Source organism: Peromyscus maniculatus, chromosome 22 (assembly GCF_049852395.1).
Source record: "Peromyscus maniculatus bairdii isolate BWxNUB_F1_BW_parent chromosome 22, HU_Pman_BW_mat_3.1, whole genome shotgun sequence".
NCBI classification, from domain to species: domain Eukaryota; kingdom Metazoa; phylum Chordata; class Mammalia; order Rodentia; family Cricetidae; genus Peromyscus; species Peromyscus maniculatus.
In genome coordinates, this window is record NC_134873.1 from 48,909,159 (window position 1) to 48,935,912 (window position 26,754).

Sequence of the window (26,754 nt, forward strand, 5' to 3'; positions counted from 1 at the left end):
ACATCTAACAAGACAGGGTTAATCTTTCTGTCAGTTCTAAGAGGTGGCTTCCACTTACTACAAACCGGCAGACAGAGTGAGACCATCCCAGGAAATCCAAAGCCTTGGAAAACCCCGATGATCATTTCCTGAACACCATATTACACTTTACACATCTTAACTGGGGTGTGGTAGGTCTGATCTGCACATTCTTGGGATGGTCCAAACAAAGGTAATTTATTTTGCTTGTGGTACCGTTGGCCGCTTTAGTTTTGGGTCCTTCTGTTTGCATTTCTCCCCAGGTCCCGTCAGTTCCTTACCTTACCTAGAATGGGTACCGTTTCTCTCAGTGGGACTCATGCAACACCTCCCCTCCTTTTCTACTCTGGGTCTCACTGGGTCCCGGTGATGCCGGGGACGGGGACGTTAGTGAGCGCTTTAGATTTAGACTCTACAAAGTGTAACGTCTTGGTCTCTACAGGCTGAGGACCAATGCCGTGGCTTCAGGTTTGCGGTCTCTTTACTTGGAAGGCAGAGAGAGGCAAGAGGGCTGCTGGAGTCCAGGTGTTCGGGGTCAGCCTCAGCCACACCGGAAGAGCCCATCCATCGCCTTACAAGTGGGACCAATATACAGGGCAGGGGGTTTGCCTAGCATGCTGGGGCCAGTCCGAACCAAACAGGTGAGGTCTCTACTCTGGCACAACTTATCTGACAGAGGGAGTGGAGTAGACGCAGCGAGCCAAAGTACCCAGAACACTGACTTTATGTCCCATTGGTCCCCTGCTTCTGCAGCCTCCAGATCTTTAATAAAACAAAGCTTGTAGAGATCTACTCCATCACTGCTTTATCCCTTCTACGCTCACCACTGACAAATAGCATGTCCTGGTGGACACAGGAAAAAATGAACCAAGAGAGTCTTACTCAGTATTAGTTCTTGGGTATTGCCCAAGGAGTTAGGAGGTTAGGGATGGTCACAGACCCCACTGAGAGTGTGGTTAATCTCTTGAGAACAATGTACGTACACACACACACACACGCACACGCACACGCACACGCACACGCACACGCACGCACGCACGCACCCCTCTGCGGAACTGTGAGCCACCACAGTGGACACGAATGAGGGAGGGCATAGAGGCAGCTCACCTGCAGAGTTCTTCCTGACAGGAAATTCTGTCTGCAGTAATTATAACTGGCTCTCGCGCTTTCTTTTGTACTCAGCTGCCAACCCTAAATGGTGGAGAAAATCAAGCTGAACTTCCTCTGATGTCGGTGCCCACTGTGGCCACAAACCCAAGCTCTGAGGCTCCCTTACCTTATATGCACAGAGAAGGGCCAGGTAGTCACTGTTCGCAAATGCAAATTCCAGCTTTTTCTGATTGGCCTCTTCTTTTTTATCCCAGGGAGACACCTGAATGAGGGACATGGATTTGCAGGACAGGTTTATCTGAGGTTTCAAATGGCACTTTCCTACTGCTGAAACCCACTACCTGGGAAAGCATCAGCACGGTACAAAGTGTACTACTCCACGTAGAGGCTTATTCAAGGCAAGCAGGATAGTGAAGCTAGCGAATGGCCTTTTTGTTCTGTGAGTTCAAAATGAGCCCAAGATAAGCAATTCTTTTAGTACCAAATGGCAAAAGACAGTCATCAAAGACCTACTCATTTTATTTATTTATTTTTATTTGTTTGGCTGTTTCTTTCTTTTTGTAATGATTTATTTTTATTTTATGTGCATTGGAGTTTTGCCTACATGTGTCTGTGTGAGGGTGTCAAAGTCCTTAGAATTGGAGTTACAGACAGCTGTGAGCTGTCATGTGAGTGCTGGGAATTGAACCCGGGTCTTCTGGAAGAGCAGCCAGTGCTCTTAACCCCTGAGCCATCTCTCCAGCCTCCCTCCCCCTGCCCCCCCCCCTTTTAAGATTTATTTATTTATTATGTATACAGTGTTCTGCCTGCATGTATGCCTGCAGGCCAGAAGAGGGCACCAGATCTCATTACAGATGGTTGTGAGCCACCATGTGGTTGTTGGAAATTGAACTCTGGACTTCTAGAAGAGTAGTCAGTGCTCTTAACCTGTGAGCCATCTCTCCAGCCCCCCTGTTTTTTGTTTTTAAGACAGTTTCACTGAAGCTCTGGCTGGCCTGGAACTTGCTGTGTAGACTAAACTGGCTTCAAATCTGCGGTGGTCATCCTGCCTCTGCCTCCAGAATACACAGCTTCATACCCAACCTATTTTTTCTTTTAGATTTCTGAGACAGGGATTCTATTCGTAGCCTAGACTGGCTTGGAACTCACCATATTGCTCAGGCTGGCCTTGAAAACTGGTCCTAGGGGTTGGGGATTTAGCTCAGTGGTAGAGCACTTGCCTAGCAAGGCCCTGGGTTCGGTCCTCAGCTCCGGAGAAAAGAAAGAGAAGAAACCTGGTCCTAGTGGGATGGTTATACAAGACCCAAAAGTCACAGTGGGATGGTTGGTTATACATCTCCCCGTCTTGGTGCTGGAGATGGGGCTCAGGGCCTCACACATGCCAGCAAGCATTACACTTGAAGTCTTAAAGGCTGTTGACTGAAATACTTGTAAATGGGTGGACTGTATGTGCACATTAGATTTCAAAAGTTACTTTTTAAAGTTGATAAATGTGTTCATTAACTTTTGAAATTATATAGGAGTATCCTGCTGGCTTACTGTCTTTGATTTTTCTATAATAAGCAATAGCAAACAAAAAATACATTATTTTAATAGCTATACCTCTAATTCCCAAGGGTTTTTTTGGGGGGTGGATATAAACTTTCTAGGGAAAAATTTCACACCACACATATAAGCAAATCTTTAGAGGGCTCACATACCTCTGACACCTAAAGATTCCTTCCAGACAGACCTGTGACATAAACTCCAATTTAGACAAACGTTCACTTACGAAAGGGGACTTAAAGGCCAAGCTGGCAGCGATGGTGAGGGCAGGGTCCAGACAGCGGAAGATGGCCCCAAACAGCATCAGTTTGCCGATCCTCACGTCCACGGGCAGCGAGGCCAAGTGATAGCCCAGCGGGGTCAGCTTTTCATCTGAAGTCAAGGCTCCCAAGTCTCGCAACCGCACTTTGGAGGCACGAAGAGAATCGGTATGTGGCGGTTCAATGAACCGAGAGAACACAGATTGGAGATTATGAGAGTTAAACATTTCTAAAATTTTAATTCTGAAAAAGAAGAGAAAAATCATAATTTGTAAACTTGATATCTGATAGAATGAAGCAGAGGGATAACTTCTGTTTCTTGAGTGAGAAGATAAATGATTTTTAAAAAAGGATTGGTTGCTTTAATCATTTCTTATTATGTGTAGGTGTGTTCGTGTGGGTATGTGCACATGAATGCTGGTGCCATCAGAGCCCAGAGGTGTAAGATCCCCTAGAGTGGCTGCTGGGAACTGAACTAGGGTTTTCTGGAAGAGCAGCAAGCGGTCTTAATGACTAGGTCATCTCTCTCTCCAACACCTGAGAAGTGCTTTTTAAGCCACTCAGAACTTCTTGGTTTAGAGACAAGTAGAGGCAGCCTCGCCAGTCCCAGGACGGCACGCGGGGTCACCACACCCAGCATCATTGCTGCTTTAAAAATATACTGAAAAACTCTTGTCCCCCAGTTTTCTTAGTGATGAACTACAGAAACGCCCCAAGTTCTAAACTCACCCATATTCAAAAGTTTGTTTTTTTTTTTTTAAATTTTTATTTGCACTGGTGTTTTGCCTGCATGTATGTCTGTGTGAGGACGTCAGATCTTGGAATTACAGACAGGTGTGAGCTGCCACATGGGTGCTAGGACCTGAACCCAGGTCCTCTGGAAGAGCAGTCAGTGCTCTTAACCCCTGGGCCATCTCTCCAACCCCTCAAAAATCCTTTTTATAAACTTTCAAAACTGCCTTTTTTCTTAACAGCGGGTTCAAATCATGAAAGAGAATTCAAAAGGTAAAGAAGTGTTAGCTAGGCCATGGAAATCTTTCCCACTACGATGGGAATGTAAACAGGCCCAGCGGGAGAACTCCTCAAGAGACTCAAATTACAACTACCACCGGACCCAGAAATTGTACACACTCATCCCGTTATTTTGAGACAGGGTCTCTCTGTGCAGCTCTGGCTGTCCTGGAACTCGCTCCGTAGACCAGGCTGGCCTCGAACTCACAGAGATCCTCCTGCCTCTGCCTCCCGAGTGCTGGGATTAAAGGTGTGCACCACCGTGCTCGGCCTTATAATTTAGATACTACAGCTCAGATGCTGCAGATGCTTTTCATTAGTGTACATATTTGGTACTCAGCCTTTTCCCATGAGACATTTCACTAAAGTGATGCAGGGATAAATGTACTGGAATTTCAAGTAGGGGGAGGAATGGTGAACTGTGCTGGCATATAGATCTCCCCATCTTTTCACTGCTGAGTATTTCAATAGAATCTTTTCTGCTACACGAGCTACACTTCCCTTCTCTCATCCTTCACAGTCAATCAACTTCCAAAGCTCTCTCCAGTCCCTTCACCCCGTTCCGTCTGCACTACCACTACCTTAGTGCAGAAGGTCAGATACCCCCCCACTCCCCAGACTGCTTTTCCTCACTGTACACCTGATGAGGCTGGCTTCGAAGCCAGCTCCTCCTGCCTGACTCTCTCAAGTGCTGGGATTATAGGTGTGTGCCAGTCTACCTGGCTTCTTCCCCCATTTTTAACTTTAAGACTAACTATGGACCGTGGTCCTGTATCCTATAGTATACCTCCTATGTGGAGGAAGAGCTATAGGGCTGGATTACAGCTCAGTGGCAGAGTACTTGACTAGCATGCACAACACCCTGGGTTCAATCCCAGCACAAACAGTATAGAGAATTTTCATTTCTTATATACCACCAAGCAATTTTTCATGAACATTGAATCAAAACTTCTTATTTATTTATTTATTTTTTTTTCCAGATAGGGTTTCTTTGTGTAGCTCTGGCTGTCCTGGATCTTGCTCTGTAGACCAGGCTGGCCTCAAATTCAGAGATTCCCTTGTCTCTGCCTCCCAAGTGCTGGGATTAAAGGTGTGCACATTGAATCTCTTCAAATCCTATTTTATGACATTTGTTATTAGTTAATACTGGTGTTGTAGGCTTTGTTTACTTTTCTCTAACTGATAATGAGGCTGTAGATTTTCCCCTGGAATGATGTGATATTAATGTGTCCCCTGGCAAGTCAAGTTACTTTCCTAACTCACAAGTGTATTTTTGAGCGTTATTGTGGGGCCATGCTTTGCAAATGTGAGACTCTCTATGTGCAGGAAGTTAAAAGGAGAGGAAAGGGCCACTTGTGACATGCTTCCTTTGCAATGAACGAGCTCATCCACTCTATTCTTAGCAAAACGTCTTCTACTAGGAAAGAGAGAACGTGAAACTGAAATGGCACGAGAAACGTTTGGACTGGCTGGGAGCAGAGCATGCAGGTCAAGAGGTCACCTTAGGCACAGTTGTTCCAGTGGCACTCTCTGTATTTCCGGTAGCTGCTGCTTTAAAAGCAGGTGGCTGTAGTGGTGGCTTGTGAACAAGTGGAAGCAGACTCCAGATGCGACACGGCCGGCCCGACCTTTTCTCTGCAGAGCGTTGGCCTGAGACACAAACGTGTCCTCTAGACTTTCCATCCCTTTGCTGGCATCATATCTGCCAAGGAAAAGGGAATATACGATTGAGTTATTTTGTGTGTGTGGATGTAGCGGGAGAGGAACCCTGGCTGTAATTCTCCAGGCACTGTTTTCTCTCTCACCAAGTAGGGTGGCCCGGGCGGCCAGTGAGTTCCAGGGATCTGTCTGTTTCCTTCCCCAGAGCTGCCACCACATCTAGCCTTTTCTCTTTTCCTTTCCTTTCCTTTCCCTCTCTTTTTCTCCCCGCTCCCCTTCCTAAGTGTGGTTCTGGGGATGGAATATAGTTTCTACAAGTACTTTACTGTGTTACTTTGGAGAATGCTGTCAAGACTACTGGGTGTGGACCAATAGTCCTCCTTATTACTGAAGACAACCATCTACCTGCTACAGAGGTACACAGTGCTCTGTGTATTCTAGGTCTGTGGTGTAACGAGTGCTGATTTCAGAGCTATCACATACCACCACACACGTTTCTTTAATCATTTCCTTCTCATCTGAGCACATTAAAAAAAAAATCACATGGGAAAATGAATCTATTACTTCTGAGGTAAAGCTTTAAATTTTGCATCCTTGTTGGCCTTGAACATTCATGCTGCTGGCCACTGAAGACATACGGTACTCCTTTAAAGAGTACCTTAGCATTAACCCTTAACGGCTCTGCTATCCTCAATGAGGTGTTTGTGGTGCCTCTGTTACGTCCCCAGAAGAGAGTACCTCTTTTCCTTCATCTTCCCAGAGTCGATGACATAAACGACATCATCGATGGTTATGGACGACTCAGCAATGTTGGTGGAGATGATAATCTTGGTAACGCCCACTGGGGGTTTTACAAACACTGCCTGCTGCTCTTCACTGGACAAGGATGAGTGCAGTGGATGGATAACGCATCTACGAAGAAGGAAAACCACAGTAAGGGGCTGGTACGAAGCATTTAAATTGAACCGGAGTGGGCGAACTTCTACTGAGATTAATGAAGTGACTTCAGGTGTCAGCAACTTCTCTGCAGACCTCAAGGCTCGGCTCTTCTCACTGGGAGGCTCCTTCCCGTCTTATAAAAATCTGGTGCCAACTTGGGAAAAGCTGGGGGTTATTTCAGCAGTAAACCACCAAGAGGAATAAATGATTGGTATAAGTAACCAGCCTAAGTCCAGAGGGAGAAGGAGCAAGGCTGACCCAAGTCAGGCTATTCATTGCTAAATTTCTAGGGAGCGTTTGTTAGCTGGCTTTGCCCTTGTATGTGGAGGCACACCCTGGGGTTGTGAAGAATTACTTTCCCTCAAGATGACAGCATTTCTTTGTTCCTATCAATGCTGGCTTTCTCCACCTTCCCCTCCTCTTCAGGAATCTAGCAACTGAAATTACAGGCAAATTTGCTGAGTCACTATGATAAGTGAAGAGAAATGTCTGTCCTGGATGGAACGGCGTGACATTTCCTGGAGCGCCGAGTCTGCCCATTTCCAGCTGGCACAAACCAACACACGTTTGAGAGGCGAGGACCCTAGGGACCCCTGTGCGCTTGTGTTTGTGGATGGCCGCGGTGGGAGACTGGCTAGACATCCAGCAGCTTACCGATGACTGCGTCTGTTGTTGAAAAGACAGTTGGACTGCAGCTGCTCATAGAGCATCTTGATTTCTGCCAGCCCCGGCAGGAACACAAGTACAGCACCTGGTTAGGAAACAGCAGAGACTCCGGTAAGCGGATGGGAAACAGCACAGGTCACAGACTGGTTTTAAACCAATAACCTGGACAATTTCCACTATCAGTTTTTCTTTGTAACGCCTCAGTATTTAAACCAATATGAAATCACATTTCTGTATAAACTCTGATTTAATAAGGACGGAGTAGTACTCTTTTCCATTGGAAAACTGAGGTATAGAAAAGCATGCCTTAGGTTAGAAGACGCACTAGCCAAGCCCTGTGTTCGTGCAAATATGTGTGTGTGTGTGTGTGTGTGTGTGTGTGTGTGTGTGTGTGTGTGTGTGTGTACTATCTGAGGACTAAACCAACACCTTGCATGTATCCTCATAAGCTCTTCAACGCACTTCCTTGGTACCCTGCCGCCAACATTCTATTTCTACGGTATGAAGATCCTTTTGTTAATGAAATCCAGATATTTTACTGGATATGATAAAAGAAACTCTGATCTGGTTATCTAAATTCAGACACATTTGAAAGAGACAGTATATTAATAAGCCATGTCTTATTAACCATTGATGGCCTTTAAACTTGCCCATTAAGGAAAATAAGCAATAACAGATGACAGTGTATTTCTGTCCCAACAGCACCCACTCCTCAATAGTTACTTTATTTTGTCATTTTTTTTTGAGACAGAGTCCCACTTGGTAGTTCAAGTGGTCTTGGAACCCACTCTGTAGTTCAGGCTGGTCTCGAACCCATGTTGATTCTCCAGTCTCAGTCTCCCAAGTGCTGGGTCCAGGCATGACCCTCCATGCCTGGCTTTCTCTTGGGCTTCACGCATGGAAGCAGCTGGTAACCTCCTCACTAAAGCCTCCCTCCATCTCACATATGGAAGCAGGATGCCTAGGTCAGCTGTACAGCGTGGATGTGAAACAGAGCCTCCAGAACGCATCACCTACAGCCATGCTTGCTGTCCCCATGAACAAGGAAGGATCTAAATCATCACAAAAACAGAGGAGGGCCAAACAGAGGTCCTGCAGGGATGTTTTGTCACACACATTACCTCATGTGGCCTTCACAGCCACCCTTAAGTAAGAAGGGCATCAGTACGAAACACTACTCAGTCCTTTGGCTAGGCCGGAGTTGATAAGCTGAGTGCCTCATTACAAAGGTTCGGTCTCTGGCCCCAGATCCATGCTTTTTCCATTACACATCCCATGCTTCTCTATACTAAAAGGACACAAGATTTAGAGTGGTGAAATACTCTATGTAGAGACAGGAAACTTGTCTATATGTTTACCTACTTCATTATGATCTAGTCTTCCCCCATGGCTTGGCCACCTGTCAGGGAGAACTCTGATATTCACAGATACATCACTGATTCTTTGTTGTTATTTTTTGAGACAGGCTCTCACTATGTTTTGGAACTGCTTTGTTGCTCTGTAGACTAGGCTGGTCTTGGACTCACAGAGCTCTGCCTCCCAAGGGCTGGGATTAAAAGCGTGTGTCACCACGCCTGGTGAATTTTGGTAATTTTCTAAAATTTCTTCTTGGCTGGCATGTTTGTTCGCAGTAAATCTTTTCCTTTGGAATGAAACCAGACCACCAGTCCATTAGTAATGCATTAGCAACACCTGACCACTTGCCGAGAGACAAGAAATAAGGAACTTAATAATTTACGTGGCTTTCAAATCTCCTCAGACAGCATCACACGATGATCAAGTCTAAACTGAGCGCACTCATCATGGCTTCTCTTAAGTAGCTGTAACATGCATATAAAGTCTTCTATTGATCTTTACTGAATTTTATTACTCCACTCAATCAGCACCCAATCCTTCAACAAAAATTTGTTTTAGCTAGGCATGGTGGTACACACCTTTAATCCCAGCATTTGGAAGGCAGAGATAGGTAGCTCTCGGTGAGTTCAAGGCCAGCCTGGTCTACATAATTAGTTCCAGGCCAATGAGGGCTACATAGTGAGACCCCGTCTTAAATTCTTTTTCTATATTTAAATGTTCCAAGCACTTTCCAGGAGAAATACAGGGTGAACAAGAAACCCTTGTCCCCTCGACACTCTCAAGACAGGATTTAGCCTGGCTGTGGAGCTCTGGCTGTCCTGGAACTTACTCTGTAGACCCGGCTGGCCTCAGACTGAAAGATCTTCCTGCCTCTGCCTTCCTCGTGCTGGAACTAAAGGTGTGTGCCACCAGGCCTGGCAAAATCCCTGCTCTTAAGTCTACATCTACTGAAGGAGACGGATCAGTAAGCAATATACTTTTAGACAGGGTCAAATACGAGTCACTTTGGATGTTAGGACAGAGTGAGAGCGAGGACAAGGTCACAGATAGGATTGCCTACGATGGGGACATGTATGCAGAAACCCAAACAACATGAAGGATTCAGTCAAGAGACCATCTGGACTATACCGAGGACAAGAGACGGAAGTGAAGACGGCTAGCATGATGAGGACTGTTGTAGAACAGTATTTTAGGGTGTGTTAATTTATGTTGCATTTGTTTAACTCTGTGAAGCCGTGTTACTGTGCCTGTCTAAAACCCCTGATGGTCTAATAAAGAGCTGAATGGCCAATAGCGAGGCAGGAGAAAGAATGGGTGGGGCTGGCAGGCAGAGAGAGTTAAGAGAAGGAGAATTGGGAGAAGAGGTACAAAGAAGTAGCCAGAGAAGGAAGAAGGAATGAGAGAGGAAGGAGGAGGACTTCAGGGGCAGCCACCCAGCTACACAGCCAACCACGGAGTAAGAGTGAAAGTAAGATTACAGAAGTAAGAAAAGGGAAAAACCTGGGCTGGAGAGATGGCTCACAGGTTAAGATCACTCACTGGCTGCTCTTCCAGAGGTGCTGAGTTCAATTCCCAGCAACCACATGGTGGCTCACAACCACCTAATGAGATCTGGTGCCCTCTTCTGGCATGCAGTCATACATGCTGTATACATAATAAATAAAAATCTTAAAAAAAAAAAAAAAAAAAAAAAAGAAAGAAAGAAAAGGAAAGGAAAGGAAAAAACCCAGAGGCAAATGGTAGAAGGGGTAATTTAAAGTTAAGAAAAGCTGGCTAGAAACAAGCCAAGCTAAGGCTGGGCATTTATAATTAAGAATAAGCCATTGGGTGGCGGTGACACATGCCTTTAATCCCAGCACTCAGGAGGCAGAGCCAGGCGGATGTTTGTGAGTTTGAGGCCAACCTGGTCTACAAAGCAAGATCCAGGACAGGCACCAAAAACTACACAGAGAAACCCTGTCTCAAAAAACCGGAAAAAAAAAAAAAAAAAAAAAAAGAATAAGCCTCTGTGTGTGATTTATTTGGGAGCTGGGTGGTAGGTACCCCCATGAGAAAAAACACCAACAAAATAGGACACTAAGTAAAGGAAAAGTATTCCTGTTTCTACCTCCCAAGTGATGGGATTTCATGAACCACCTTTCTGGTTTATGAGATACTAGAGCCTTTCTGCATGCTAGGCAAGCACTCTACCAGCTCCGCTACATACACAACCTTACTTTTATTTATATATTTTAAAAGATTTACTTTTTATTCACATATACATATAAATTATGTATTTGTGTGTAGATGTGTACATGTCAGTATAGGTGCCCTTGGAGGTCAGAGGCATTGGATTTCCTTGGAGCTGGAGTTACAGGTTATGAGCTGCCCGACATGGGTGCTGGGAATTGAACTCAGATCCTGGGAAATGAGCAACAAGTGCTGTTAACTACTGTGCTATCTGTCACCCTCTATTTTTTGTTTTTGTTTTTTGGAGACGGACTTTCTCTGTGTAGCCCTGGCTTTCCTGGAACTTTCTCTGTAGACTGGGCTGGCCTTGAACTAGAGTCGGCCTGCCTCTGCCTCCCAAGTGCTGGGATTAAAGGTGTGCGCCACCGCTGCCTGACCATGCTCTATTTTTAAATGTTTTAAATCCTAACTCGTATGTCATGATGCTGGGGATCAAAGCCTTTCTCTGTCCATGCTGGCATCCCTGGCTCACTTGGTTTCTTTATAGAAGATTTACTGCTGTCTTCATTTTACAGACAAAGAAACTAAATTAAGAAAAGATAAGGATTTAGTCAAGTGTATAAGATCCCTGAAGAGTGAAGCTGGGAAATCTATTAGACTCCAAAGCTTGGGGTCTTACCCAGTGCCCTGTGGCCTTGTGTACAGTTTGCACGGAGCTCACTCAGGACTGGACTTGCAGTTTGCCAAGGACTAAGTGTTCAACATTGGATCGCTGGGGCCCAGGGAGGAGGAGGGGTCACCTGGAGGGTAGGTGTTTAATATTGGATCACTGGGGCCCAGGGAGGAGGAGGGGTCACCTGGAGGGTAGGAATGCTCGCCATCCACAATCCACTCTAGCAAGGCCTCTATTAAGTCGAAGTTGACCCTATCAAAGTCCATGATAGACATCGTCTTGATGACCGACTTGCTCACCCCTGAAAGAAAGGTAAAAATCGAATCATTACACCTCTGTTTGCAAGGTAGGCGAAGGCAGGTTGGTTTAATAGCACAGGAGTTCACATTTAACTTACCTACTTAGTGAATGGTTTCTTTTGGTTCCTCAGAAAACATTGCTTTACAGAAGTATCTCCTTTCTTCCTTCCTTTATTTTTTTTTTAAAGATTTATTTATTTATTTATGGGCTTGAGAGATGGCTCAGTGGTTAAGAGCACTGATTGCTCTTCCGGAGGACCCAGGTTTAATTCCCAGCACCCACATGGCAGCTCACAACTCTCTCTAACTCCAGGGTCTGACATCATCACACAAGATATACATTCAGGCAAAACACTGATGCAATAAAATGAAAATAAATAAATTATTTAAAAAAAGATTTATTTATTTATTATGCACACAGTGTTCTGCCTGCAGGCCAGAAGAGGGCACCAGATCTCATTACAGGTGTTTGTGAGCCACCATGTGGTTGCTGGGAATTGAACTCAGCACCTCTGGAAGAGCAGCCAGTGAGTGCTCTTAACCTGTGAGCCATCTCTCCAGCAGCTTTTTTTTTTTTTTAAAGGCTAGCCTTGAACTCAAGAGAAGGATGACTTTGAACTTTTAATCCTCCTGCCTCCATCTCCAGTGCTGGGATTGTATGCACATACCACCACATCTGGTTTCCGTGTTGCTGGTGCTCCATGCCAGGTACATAAACACTGCATCAACCGAGTCACATCCCAGCCCCGAAGTCCGTTGTTTCTGTGCGCCCGATCAGAACTCATAGCTCTCCTTCCTTTTGTCCTTCCCACCATCACATGTTTACCACATGTTTAAGGTCTAGGACAAAGTTCAGTCAGACACACTGTAGAGACCCTTCCAGACTCTCTCAAACCTGGAGTCAGAGCCTCAGGGAGCCCAGGGCACAGGTGCCGCAGGAAGACAGGAACGGCACACGGCCATGTCACCAGCTCTTTACAACAGCACTAAACTTTTGGGTCCCTTCGAGACGGCGACAAGAGTGACGGCCCTTCCTTGAAGGATGCATGTGAACTGAAGACCTTCCTCAATGCTGGGCATGGTGGACTTTTACTTACATATGTATATATATATAATTTGGGTTTCTCTGTGTTGCCCTGGCTGTCCTAGAACTTGCTCTGTAGACCAGGCTGGCCTCGAACTCATCTGCCTCCTTTGCCTCCCGAGTGCTGGGATGAAAGGCGTGTGCCACCACCTCCCTGCTATACATGGACTTTTAAAATAACATATTTTAGCTGGGTATAATAGCATATGCCTATGGACCTAGCTACATGGGAGGTGAAGCAGGAGTTCAAGGCTAGCCTGTACAACACACTAAAACCTCTGTCTCGCCGGGCGGTGGTGGCGCACGCCTTTAATCCCAGCACTCGGGAGGCAGAGCCAGGAGGATCTCTGTGAGTTCGAGGCCAGCCTGGGCTACCAAGTGAGTCCCATGAAAGGCGCAAAGCTACACAGAGAAACCCTGTCTCGAAAAACCCAAAAAAAAAAAAAAAAAAAAAAAAAAACTCTGTCTCAAAAAAATCAAAATAAATAAAATGATGGCTTTAAAAACTCCTTTAAGAGCCGGGCGTGGTGGCGCACGCCTTTAATCCCAGCACTCGGGAGGCTGAGCCAGGCGGATCTTTGTGAGTTCGAGGCCAGCCTGGGCTACCAAGTGAGCTCCAGGAAAGGCGCAAAGCTACACAGAGAAACCCTGTCTCGAAAAAACCAAAAAAAAAAAAAAAAAAAAAAAAAACTCCTTTAAATGCATTTTAACTGTGTTGTAGGAGACCCCCTCCTCCAGCTGCGTACTACACCTGGTTACTGTTTCTTCCTGTGTGACCTGCTGTACCTATACCCAGAGATGAACACACAGGAAGTCCGAGATTACTACCTTGTCTTTGTCCTTAAAGCCGAGACTAGTGCGCTTCCTGCTCTTTCCCCTATTTCCTTCTATCCCTCCTTTATCTTTTGTAAGTCAGAGCCTCTAACCTCTGTTACGCCTTCTGCAGGGCCAGATGGTTTTCCTGTCTCTCCTAGCAAAGACTTTAAAAAATTAATAATAATAATAATAATAATAATAATAATAATAATAAAAGAAAAACCCCACCGGCTGGTATGGTAGCTGTAATCTATGCATGAGAACTGCTGATTTTGAAAGTTTAAGACAATGTTACTATAAAATCAAAGTCCTGTTTTTCTTTTTCTGGATCATGGCGGGAAGGAAATGACAAGCGGCTGTGGGCCTCTTTAATACCGTTCCCCGAGCAAGCACACTACCTTTGTAGCGGATCAAGAGCTGCCTGAAATCTAGCTGTTGATCTGGGATTGTGTCTTTGACGGACTCCTCCTCCTCCTGAAGCTCGAGCGCCAGCCGCAGGTCCTCCTCCACTTCCTCCAGGGCAGTTCTGCTGTGCCTGGCTTTCAGCTTTTCCTTGGCCATCTGCTTCATGGAGCGCATATATGGGCTCCCGTCCTGTAACACATATCTGAGGGAGAAGGCAAAGGGATATATCTTGGGGGGTGTGTTCCTGCTGAAGAAGAATGAACTCATTCCCCACTTCATTTACCCTCAGCAGAATGCGGCTCTGTTTCTGTCTAGCTCACATGCTACCTCCCAGCAGTCCAGGATTCTGCTGCCTGTGCCCTGCTTCTGGTTGGGATGAATGCTATTGGTTCTGTCTATAGATCAGAGAAGACCATGGAGGAAATGCTACCCAGGAGGAAAGGCAGGGGCAGTCAGAGGACATTTGAGCTATGTTCTCAGTTGCAGTACCCTTAATTTTAATTCCTTCTTTCAGAATCTTATCCACCCCCTCAAAAGCTCCAACTATAATTCTAAAGCAGCTAATTCCACCCTGTGCAACCAAATGTAGACCTGAATTATCAGTTCTCTTCTGAACGTTGCTACAAGACCATCTTCAAACACACGCAAGACTCTCATTAGACAGTTTGGTATTTGTTAGAGATAATCCTCTTATGGTGAAATGGAAAAGGTATACATTTGATATGAAAAGCCACTAGATCACCATGCTACAGGACTTCTGAGAGTCACTTTCAGAGGTCTTACTTTCTCATCGTTTGGGAGAAAGGATGGACATAACTATTGGAAACTACTGGAGCGCTAATGGTTTCTCAGAGGCCCCGTGAAAGGTAAGGGCTGGGGATAACGACCAAGTAGACTCTGTTCTTTCCTCCTGCTTTGCTCCTTCAGACAATTCCCATTTTAGTTCTCTTCTTTATGATTCTCTACAAGACTTTACTTGCAGAAAGGGTTCTATGGCTTTTTAAGAAGTCTAAAATGTCATGATTCTATCATCTTTGACTTCCTCCAGCTCCTCCTCACCATCAAATGTCGTACTCTCCTTTTACAGTCAATCTTCATTTGGTTAGCATTTACCAAATGCCAGTTCTATGTGGGGGCCATGGTGGTGCGGTGTGGTGCGGTGAGGTGTGGTGCGGTGTGGTGGGGTGTGGTGGGGTGTGATGTGGTGTGGTGCGGTGGGGTGTGGTGTGGTGGGGTGTGGTGTGGTGGGGTGCAGTGTGGTGTGGTGTGGTGTGGTGGGGTGGGGTGTGGTGTGGTGTGATGTGGTGTGGTGCGGTGTGGTGGGGTGGGGTGTGGTGTGGTGTGATGTGGTGTGGTGCGGTGTGGTGGGGTGTGGTGTGGTGTGGTGTGATGTGGTGTGGTGTGGTGTGGTGTGATGTGGTGTGGTGTGGTGTGGTGGGGTGTGGTGTGATGTGGTGTGGTGTGGTGTGGTGTGGTGTGGTGTGGTGTGGTGTGGTGTGGTGGTGTGGTGCGGTGCGGTGTGGTGCGGTGTGATGTGGTGTGATGTGGTGTGGTGTGGTGCGGTGTGGTGTGGTGTGATGTGGTGCGGTGAGGTGTGGTGTGGTGTGGTGAGGTGTGGTGTGGTGAGGTGTGGTGTGGTGAGGTGTGGTGAGGTGAGGTGTGGTGAGGTGTGATGAGGTGTGGTGTGGTGTGGTGAGGTGTGGTGTGGTGAGGTGTGGTGTGGTGTGGTGGGGTGTGGTGTGGTGCGGTGTGGTGTGGTGTGATGTGGTGTGGTGTGGTGTGGTGTGGTGTGGTGTGGTGTGATGTGGTGTGGTGCGGTGTGGTGTGGTGTGGTGGGGTGTGGTGTGGTGTGGTGCGGTGTGGTGTGGTGGGGTGTGGTGAGGTGTGGTGTGATGTGGTGTGGTGTGGTGTGGTGTGGTGGGGTGTGGTGTGGTGAGGTGTGGTGTGGTGTGGTGGGGTGTGGTGTGGTGTGGTGTGGTGTGGTGGGGTGCGGTGGGGTGCGGTGTGTGAAGCAAAGAGCCTTTCAAGAAACTTGCAAACCAATGAGAAAAGACCAAGACAGTCACTATTCTGCAAAGCAGATTGGAAAAAGTACCATTAGAGGTGTAATAAAAATACCAAAGGCCTGTGAGCAACAAGTAGATGGAACTTTCATCGAGGTAGTACTCCAGCTGAGAGGTAAAGAATGAGCTGGGGGAAAGGGAGGGAGGAAGAGAGAGGTGACGGTCTGCTGTCTGAGATCCAGCAGTCTGCTGTCAGGATTCATACAGCGAGCTGGTGGACACCAGGGCTGATTTCACCTGAGTTTGGTAGTTAGTGAGAAAGACCTGATCTGGAAGTTTCTGTCACAGAAATGACAGCTAAAATCCTTTGAGTCTGGTTTTAATAGTAAGAAACACAGCAAGGATCAAAGCTTGGAGGATTCTCAAGGCCAAAAAGCCAGAGAGAAGTCTGTTTGTATACAACGGAAATTACCATTCCTACTCAATTTTGACACTATATAGGAACTGCTTCCTTTTGTTGTTGTTTTGTGTATGTGTGTGAGTGTGAGAGTGTGTGTGAGTGTATGTGGTCGAGCCTGCCTGAGTGGGGTCAGAGGACCACTTGTGTAAGTCAATTCTCTCCTTCCACCACGTGGGTTTCAGGATCAAACTCGGCCTGTCAGCTTGGTGGCAAGTACTTTACCCTCTAAGCCATCTAGCTTCCTCCTTCACATACATCCTTTTTAAAAAAAGTTTTTTAAGATTTATTTTTAATCGGTTTAAGTGTGTGTGTCTACATGTGTATGTGTGGTGCCTGTGTGCTATAGAATAATCCTCTTGTACACTATAAAGATTTGTCATTCAAATTGGTTTAATAAAATGCTGACTGGCTGGTAACCAGGCAGGAATTATACTAGCAGGACAACCAAACTAGAAGAATGATGAAAAGAAAGGCAGAATCAGAAGAGACACCAGCCAGCTGAGGAAGTAGGATGTATAGAAAATGAGGTAACAAGTCATGAGCCATGTGGCAAAGCACAGATGAGAAATATGGGTTAATTTAAATGTAAGAGTTAGCTAGTAACAAGCCTGAGCTATTAACCGAGCATTTATAATTTATGTTAAGTCTCCAGGTCAGTTATTTGGGAAGTGGCTGCCAGTTATTTGAAAGCAGGTGGTCAGGACAGGAAAAACCTGCTTACACCCATGGAGGCTAGGGGTGTCAGATCCCCCAAGACTGGAGTTACAGATAGCCGTGAGCCACTATGTGGATGCTGGGAATGGAGCCTGTGCCCTCTAGTAGAGCAGCCAGTACTCTTAACCGCTGAGCCATCTTTCCAGTTCTCTGCAGACATCCTAACATTCAGCCTATATTATAAGCTTCCTGAGAGCATGATGATGATGAAATAGCTAACATTTATGAAGTGTATATTGCGTGTCACAATTCTAAGCACTTTTCTTTCTTTCTTTCTTTCTTTTTTCTTTTTTTTTTAGTTTTAATCTTTAGCCAAGTAGGTACTTATAAAAGCCAAAAGAGAGAATCAGATCTTTGGAGCTGGAGTTACAGGCAACTGTGAGCCACCCAACCTGGTTGCTGGGAGCTGAACTCAGGTCCTCTAGAAGAGCAGCAAGTGTTAATCTGTTACTCTGTTAGTTCCTCATTTGGTCCTCATGAACCCATTTGACACATGATGAAATTGAGTTCGGAGATACTCAACTACCTGTCAGAGTTAGTTAATAAGGAGCAGGACCTAAATACAAAAAGTCTGTTTTCCGACAGAAAGAAAAAAACAAAATACTCAATGGAAAAGTTAACTAAAAGTCTAAAGATAATTAAAAAGGAAGGTTAGTATCCTGGTATGGTGAAGATAAAGAAGAACTGTGTTTTCAAAGATTTTTTTTTGATGAATTTCAATTAATATCTTCCTTACCTCGTCATAGCAATTGCATCCTCCAGAAAAAACTGATCAACAGGAAATGCACGGCCTAGAAAAACAAGAAAATAAACTAGAAAGGCATCAGAATACCCATAGCTAGAAACTCTGTGTGTGTGTGTGTGTGTGTGTGTGTGTGTGTGTGTGTATGTGTGTATGTGTGTTCACTATCTACATATTAAAACAATACCTGGAATAATAAAGTATTGTCAGTTCTGTGTTCTTGGAAGTGCTTTATTTTTGTTTTGTTTTATTTTGTTTTTTTCAGAGCTGAGGCCTGAACCCAGGGCCTTGCGTTACCACTGAGCTAAACCCCCCACCCCTTGTTTGTTTTTTGAGACATGGTCTCTCTACATAGCCCTAGCTGTCCTGGAACTCACTACATAGACTAGGCTGGCCTTGAACTCACAGAGATCCCCTGCCTCTGTCTCCTGAGTGCTGGGATGAAAGGCGTGCGCCACCACACCCAGCATAAAAGTATTCTTAAAAAGGTTTTGATGACAGAAATTGGTAGGCGTAGGTTCTAATTAGTAGAGAGAACAGAAGTGGATAGGAAAGAAATGATCATTTCCTAATGGGACTTTTAAAACCCATTACACTATTTCTTTCTTCCAGCTCCTCCACACAGAGACTTGAAGCATTCAATGCTGCATTTTAGACACAGCATATACTTCCTTCTTTTCTACTACTTCCACCACTTGCAAAACAAGCTCCAATGATGCTATTACTTCAGTCAGGGTTCCAAATTGTCCCTGTGGACAAGCCCAGGCTCAGAAGGATAATCACCCCACAGAGGTGTGGAAACACCAAAAGAAAACAGACTATCCAACCTCATGTTCTCACAGAATGGACCAGTATCTGGAAATTTAGCATAATCCATCAGTGAACAAGTATGGTATAAATAGACATATCTTCCCTTTCTACAACATATTATCCCTAAAAACACACATTTGGATGTTAAACACAATGGGATGCTAGAAATCCTAAGAACTATGACTTTAAAAGGTCACACACATGGGGCTGGAGAGATGGCTCAGCGGTTAAGAGCACTGACTGCTCTTCCAGAGGTCCTGAGTTCAATTCCCAGCAACCACATGGTGGCTCACAACCATCTGTAATGAGATCTGGTGCCCTCTTCTGGCCTGCAGTCATACATGCTGTATACATAATAAATAAATAAATCTTTTTTTAAAAAAAAAAAGGTCACACACAAAATTACAATCTGGCTATGGATAATAACCTCCCCTTCTGCTGCTTTACATTGGGATGTTTTGTCGTAAATGAATTGCTTCTCTAGAGACAGGCAGAAATCCCTCTGTTTTGAAGGAACTTTGAAGTGTGGCCGTTGCTTACTCAGAGCGACACACAGCAACAGAACCAGGCTGCTGAGCAGTGTGCTTGCTTACCTGGAATAGTGATCACTGGGCAATAGCTGAAATACTTGGAGAAGAGCCCGGCATCCAGAGTTGCGCTCATGAGAATGACCTGGAGGGTCCGTCTCTGTGACAAAATGTCCTTTAAAACGAGCAGTAGGAAGTCACTAGAAACAAGAAAAGACAGCCGTGGGTCAGACACATGCAACACATGGAAACTAATGACTTTTGTGTATTTGAGTATTTAAGACTTAGAGGAAAAATGTAAAACTTAGAGGTACTGCAGTCCTGACTGTGAACAGTTCAGAATTTAAAAATACAAAATGCCAGTTCTCTTCAACTAAATTCAGTGCAATGCCAATCAAAATACAAATAGGATTTATCGCTGAAGTTAACGATCCTAATTCTTTATAGGTATACAAAATACACACGTGAAGATTTTCGCTATAGCACATCTGGAAGAGCACAGAATCAGAAATAGCCAACTGCAGTAGTATCTAGTTATGGGATGGCAGGAGCTGATAAAGGCTAAGCTAGAGGTCTAGATAATGACACTCCTAAGCCTGCTGTTAGTGAAAAGCAAACCACAAAACCTCCCATAAGCTGTGGAGCGATACATGCTGCAGAAGAGCAGAACTCCAGGCAACTTCCTTCACAGCCTAGGCTACCCCCCACTTCCTGCACTCTATGATCAGCAGAGCGGCTGCTGCTTCTGCTTCAACGTCAACCCCGTGTGTTGCTCTTCTCGAAGTCCTCCAGTGAGTCCTCAGGGGCGCTCACTAACACGGCTATCTATCGGGGATTCGGTCTGTACCCCACCCTCACTTCCTGCTGCTCCACCCCCTAGTGAGCTGCAGGGCTCCATTCCTGATGTCCCTGAGGAAGGCAGCTGAGGTCTGCCTGGCTGTAACTTCCCGAGTGAGTCTCTGCCAGCCGCTCACACGGACGGCCCCTCACTTCCTTCAGGCCTTTACTCAAAACACACGTTCAGCAAGGCTCTCCTTGGCTAACCTATTAAAAATTCAAACGAACCCCACATCCCGCCATGCATCTCGTTTCTCCTTAGAACTTAATACTTCGTATTTTACTTACTCACCGTATTATTGGGCTCCCCTAAGAACAGAGTGTAAACTCTCAAGGACAAGGAATTGGGGTGTTTGGTGCTGTCGCTCACTACTCCACTGCTCACGACACACCGACTGACCAATGAATATTTATTAACTTACAAAATAAACACATTTCTATAAGGCACCACCTGAAAACAAAAGATTTCTAATCAAGTGACAGGTAGTCTTTTGTTCCTGTGTTTTCTGTTTGGTTTTTCAAGACAGCGTTTCCTCTTTGTACCCCTGGTCATCCTGGAACTCGCTCTGTAGACCAGGCTGGCCTCGAACTCCACCTGCCTCTGCCTCTGAGTGCTGGGACTAAGGCCTGTGCCACCTGCCTCCACTTCTGGTTAGTTATTAGAAACATTTTACTGACTGTTCAAGTTTTTTTGCTTTAATTTTTTTCTTAGTTTCATAATTTGGCATTTTCAGCTTCCTTAGTCTGATACATTTACTTGAGATCTTTTCTTCCCAGGATATTGATAATAACAGTATTTTTCCTTGTGGAAGTCTCTTTCCTCCTCCAACTGTTCTTTTCCACTGGCTTCTCATTTTTCTAGCACATCATTTATACAACAAACTGACTAACATCATGTATGTGGCCTTTGCTCAGTTTCTAAAACTATTTGTTGTTGTTGTTTTTGTTTGTTTGTTTTGTTTTTTTGAGACAGGGTTTCTCTGTGTAGCTTTGCACCTTTCCTGGAACTCGCTTTGTAGCCCAGGCTGGCCTTGAACTCACAGAGATCCGCCTGCCTCTGCCTCCTGAGTGCTGGGATTAAAGGCGTGTGCCACCACCACCCGGCTCTAATACTGTTTTTAATGACTTCTAATTCATTACACTAAATTCTAAAGGTCTTACTCTGGTTTGTAAGGCCTTCGGAGGTCTGGATCCTGTTCCTTCTCTCCCGTTGTCTCCCCTGTCATCTGCTGCCCCTCAGCCTCACTGGCTCTCCTCCGCTGTGGCCTCCTCACGCCCTTCCCACTGCAGAGTTCTCATCTGTGCTGTCCTTGTTCCCAAGTGTTAGGTGGGATTCCCTCTCAGACTTCCGTTTATGACGGAGCTGTCCCCTCTTCAGAAACCTGCTCTCTGACCATCCTGTGGTGTCACTGTCCATGGTTCCTCATTTCTCCTTCCTCTCAGACTGTGACGATGAGGAGGAACCTCTGATGCTTGCACCCCAGCAAGGACCGCACCTCTGGGCTCTAATGGTGGCGTTATAAACTGATGAATGAAGGCTTACAAATGATCAGAGGAGCAGAGGAGGCACATGTGGACCGGTCCTCAGGGACACAGTATGAGGCTCTCCCAACCACTGTGCTACAGACCCTGGAGATCAAGAAAGGAGCTCCTCCCCTCTGATTTAGACTTCCTTGAGGCTTTCTCACTACTACATCTATGAGACTCAGCTGGAAGCAGGGAAGAGATTTCCAGCCGTGTCTCCATTTTACAGGAGTGGGTGTCCACTGGGAAACCTTCCCTCACCTTTCTTCTGTGCGCTCGTGAACTTCATCGACAATGATGTGGGTGACTCCCTGCAGAGTCGCGTCTCCTTCGAGTCTCCTCAGCAGCACGCCTGTGGTGCAGTACAACAGTCTGGTGGTTGACGACTTACAGAGAAGAGAAGAATGCCACACATTAATGAGACTTCGAAAAAGGAACTATTGGCAAGCCAAACTGAACATTAGGCAGGAAGGAACATTAGAACCACTAGCAATCTAGCTAAGGTCAACAACACATCCTCTTCTGCTTCATATTAAAACTTTAAGACTCCCCACCAAAAAAAAAAAAAAAAACCCAAAAAACAACACCCAAGTACTAGTATAAAACTTGGTTTCATTTGTTTTTTGAGACAGGGTGAATGTAGTCTCAGGTATCCTGGAGCTTGCTATATAGACCAGGACGGTCTAGAACACAGGGAGCTCCTTCTGCTTCTGCCTCTCAAGTGCTGGGAGTAAAGGAATGCACCACTAGGCCTGGTACAAAACATTTCTTTAAAGTGGGTGTTTAAGTCAAGTCTACATTTGCTTCCGGTTTACTAGCAAGATCACTTTTGCTAATTAAGAACAGAAAGCCAGGGCTGGAGAGATGGCTCAGCAGTTAGGAGCACTTGCTGTTCTTGTAGAGGGCCCAACACCTACATGGCAGCCTACAGTCATCCATAACTTCAGATCCAGGGATCCCATCTGGCCTCTGCAAACACCAGGCATGCACATGGTGCACAAACATACATGCAGGCAAACATACACACACACACACACATACACATGTATATATGTGATGTGTATATATTATGTATATATGTATATAATACATAAACACACACACACACACACACACACACACACATATATATATACTAAAATAAACCTAAAAAAAGTTTACAAGAAGATAGAAAGCCCATACAAAGTGTATTTGGTGCAATCAGATAAGAGTTCTTCCATCAGAATGTTTCTCCAGGGATTCCAACCCCACTGAAGGTGATTAATAATAAACTGCCTGTCAGTCTCCAGATCCCCTGAATCTTTATGTCTGAACACTGAATCCCTGTTACCAGCAAGTAGGCAGAGCATACACACCTTGACGCTCTCCAGCCGGATCTGGTATCCCACGGTCACACCCACCCTTTCTGCTCGTTCTTTGGCGACACGTTCAGCCACAGAGATCGCAGAGATTCGTCGGGGTTGGGTGCAGATGATGTTCGCCACCCTCGCCGGTGGCCCGTTCAGGGAATTATCCAGAATAAACTGTGGAATCTGTGTGGTTTTCCCACACCTGTATGTCAAAACAAAGGAGTCCTAAAATGAAGTTTTCAAGGGCTAGTTAACAAAGTCATCACAGGCCACACTACTAAAGCTAGCTAGAGCCACGCTCCTCACTCGTGCCTAGCACTACCGCCACTTGGTGCCCAGACCTAACAACTCCTAGGAGCAGGACACTCAAACGATAGACTAATGCCACTTGGAAAATGAGGGCCATGGGAAGGACACACTTTAGATCTAAACGCCTCTAGGGATGTGAACTCTGGATATGGATCCCAAAGAAAATGAGTGTTAGCTTATGATTTAAGTATTCTAGGGGGTTTGGAGAGAGGGCTCAGTGGGTAAGAGGGCTTGCTGTGCAACATGAGGACCTGAGTTCAAATCCTGAGTACTCAGGTAAGAAGCTGGACACGCCCCTGTAACCCAGCGCTGGGGTACGGCGGGGACAATCGAGGATCGAAGGACAATGGAGCTTGCTGGCCTCAGACCAGTTCCAGGTTCAGTGAGACCTTGACCCTCAAGGGATTAAGGCAGACTGATAGAGCCAGCCACCTGACATCTTCCTATGGCCTCTCTACACATGAGCTTGTACACCTGTACACACAACCCCGACACACACACACACATGCACGCACGTACGCACACACGCACGCACACAAATGTTTTATAGTCTTCTCTTTGATGTAGATTGATCTGGCAATAAATGGACTGAAATAGAGAAACTAGAAGATATAAAATTATGACTATCTTAGTTGAGTCTCAGCACAAATATAATAATTCTTTGTACAATCCTGCACAGAAAACGAAATTAAGACTAAGAGTTCCCCTGGATAAGCAGGCTTGCTTTCCATTGAGAGTATGGAACAGGAAAAGAACAAACCTATGTTACTTAAGTTGTGGCTCAAAAGAAAAACAAAACTAAACAACAAGCTTTAAAGAAAGTAGGATGAATGCAGAAGACACGCAGCAGAACTCTATTTCTGATTTCACGCTGGCCTTGTGAACAGCTGTACCTAGACTTCTGCATCAGAGGAGCCCAAAGGCAGAGCCCACACATACAAGAGGAATTTCTGAGCTCTGTCTGGATTCTGTAGTTTGGTCCGGAAACTACGAAGTGGCACAAAAACCATCTCTGTGGACTATCATTTAATATTTGACATTGTGAACAAAATGTGCAAATAACGTCAGCTACAGTTTTTTTTTTTTAAAGTTGACCTGCTTAAGGTAGCCAGTGTTCCCGCCCCATGTGGACACTAGAGCTGCATTTGATTTTTTTTTTTTTTTTTTTTGGTTTTTCGAGACAGGGTTTCTCTGTGTAGCTTTGCGCCTTTCCTGGGACTCACTTGGTATTCCAGGCTGGCCTCGAACTCACAGAGATCCACCTGGCTCTGCCTCCCGAGTGCTGGGATTAAAGGCGTGCGCCACCACTGCCCGGCCTAGAGCTGCATTTGAAGTAAACCACTTTCTTACCCAGTCATACCACTTATGACAACCACTTGGTGCTTGCTCAACATTTTAAGAATCGTTTCTCTTTCTTCCCAGGCAGGCAGTAGTTGTCTTTCTTGTAGAATTGTGTAGAACTGTCTGGAAGTCTAAGAAAGGTCAAGGAGAAGGCAGCAGGTGAGTTACTTTTAGTTACCTTTCACAAAACTCGGCTTCGGATCCCACAGTGAGACACACCCTTCCTGCTTTTTCTTTAGGGATTTGCTCTCACAGCTCAGACACAGCAGGCCTGAACGCAGGGGACTTCAGTTAGAAGGCCGGCTGCTGAGTCCAGGGCAGCAGTGGAATCAGAACAAATGTCCATAGCTAAATAACTGAAGGTATAATAAGCCTCTCCTGCTTAGCACTTACCTGATCCTTCCCAAAGGGAATATTCCTACCAACACCACCATAAAACCTTTCACAGTAAAACAATTCACACGTGCACTGTCCAGTGCGGTTAATTCTGGCCACATGGAGCGACCGAGCCCTTGACATATACAAAGTTCTTCTGAGGAACTGAACCTATTTTAATAGTAAATTCAATGAGTAAGTTAAAGGTAAATGGCCAAAGCTGGTTAGGAGCTGCTGGAGCAGATAGCACAGCTCTATCCCACATCAGATGGTCCCTGGATCAACAGTAAGAGCGACTGCCAAAGCTTTCTGTTCGGCCATTCACCATAACCACGTAAATCAGTGTCACCACTAAAGGTCACTGCCCCGAACACTGTACGCTAATGCTATGGGGAGAGAAGATGGACTGTGGACAGTTAGCTGGTGCAGGGTTGGAGATGTGTGGGAGGAAAAACCGCTAACGGTCTACAGCACAGCCCAGGCTGAAGCCGGAAGAACAGAAGTTCAAAGTCATTCTGTGTTACACAGTAAGTTCTGGCCAGCGTGGGCTAGAGACCCTGTCTTATTCATATATCAAAATAGCTAGGTAAAGGATTTTTTTGTTTGTTTTTGGTTTTTGGTTTTTCGAGACAGGGTTTCTCTGTGTAGTTTTGGTGCCTGTCCTGGATCTCGCTCTGTAGATCAGGCTGGCCTCGAATTCACAGAGATCCACCTGACAAGCACTAATCACATCATACATATGTATGGAAATGTCATACTAACAAGTATATACATGTCAACTAAACATAAAATTTTAGCATTGGAGAGACGGCTCAGTGGTTAGGAGCTGCACTGTACTGCTCTTTCAGAGGACCAGAGTTCAAGTCCCAGCACCTACATCAGGTGGCTTATAACCATCAGTCTAGTTCCAGGGATCCAATGTCCTCTTCTGATCTAGGAAGCTACCTGACCTGCACACATGTGGGGCACATAAACTCATGTAGATACAACACAAATGAATACATAACAATACTCTTTAAAAGTAAAATAAAAATTTAAAAATAAAGAATTATTTGCTATACTTTGGAGCAATATAGAGATCCACCTGCCTCTGCCTCCCAAGTGCTGGGATTAAAGGCGTGCGCCACCAATGCCCGGCCAACGGTTTCTTTTAAAACATTTTTCATGTCAATGTAAAAACAGTGCAGACTTTTGAGACAGCTGGCTTGAATCTGTCACCACTTACTATCCATGAGACCTCGGGTACATTGTTTATCCTATGAGTCTGAAATGGCATATAAGTCTTTTTCCCTTCTCTTAGACATGGATTTTCTAATGCAAATCACAGTATTAATATTCCCTTCAAATACTAAATTAGCTATTATTGCACCAAAGATTCTGAGAACATTTGGTATACACATGGCATTTGATATTTGCCAGCTGAGGAGAGTCCCCAAAGCACCTAGGACATGTACCTAAATTTGCAGCGGCATGTAGAAAAGTCTATCCACTCAGGGAGTGGTGACTCATACCTGTGGCTAGATAGCAAGATCTTACTCCAAAAGGCCAAAAAAGAAAACAAAACATCAAAACCAAACAAACAACCCAGGTGGTGGCGCTCACCTTTAATCCCAGCTCTCAGGAGACAGAGGCAGGCTGATCTCTGAGTTTGAGGCCAGCCTGGACTACAGAGTGAGTTCCAGGACAGCCAGGACTGTTACACAGAGCAACCCAGTCCTGGGGAGGAAAAGAGAAAAGGAAATGGAAAAGAAAG

General features: G+C 45.4%; 1 protein-coding gene across 2 annotated transcripts in view; it reads right to left on the reverse strand.

Moving 5' to 3' along the window:
• Positions 1–26,754, reverse strand: part of Dhx57 (DExH-box helicase 57) — a 51,984-nt gene that overhangs the window by 9,673 nt on the left and 15,557 nt on the right. For both annotated transcript variants that reach the window (XM_006988358.3, XM_016006813.3), the window contains exons 7-19: positions 24,636–24,757; positions 22,983–23,178; positions 21,889–22,013; positions 19,333–19,466; positions 17,924–17,978; positions 14,004–14,212; positions 11,591–11,707; positions 7,197–7,293; positions 6,342–6,515; positions 5,446–5,646; positions 2,900–3,176; positions 1,295–1,390; positions 1,126–1,209 (exon numbers count right to left, since the gene is read on the reverse strand). In XM_006988358.3, coding sequence (XP_006988420.1) covers positions 1,126–1,209; positions 1,295–1,390; positions 2,900–3,176; positions 5,446–5,646; positions 6,342–6,515; positions 7,197–7,293; positions 11,591–11,707; positions 14,004–14,212; positions 17,924–17,978; positions 19,333–19,466; positions 21,889–22,013; positions 22,983–23,178; positions 24,636–24,757 — 1,887 coding nt within the window. The remainder of the gene's footprint in view (positions 1–1,125; positions 1,210–1,294; positions 1,391–2,899; positions 3,177–5,445; positions 5,647–6,341; positions 6,516–7,196; positions 7,294–11,590; positions 11,708–14,003; positions 14,213–17,923; positions 17,979–19,332; positions 19,467–21,888; positions 22,014–22,982; positions 23,179–24,635; positions 24,758–26,754) is intronic.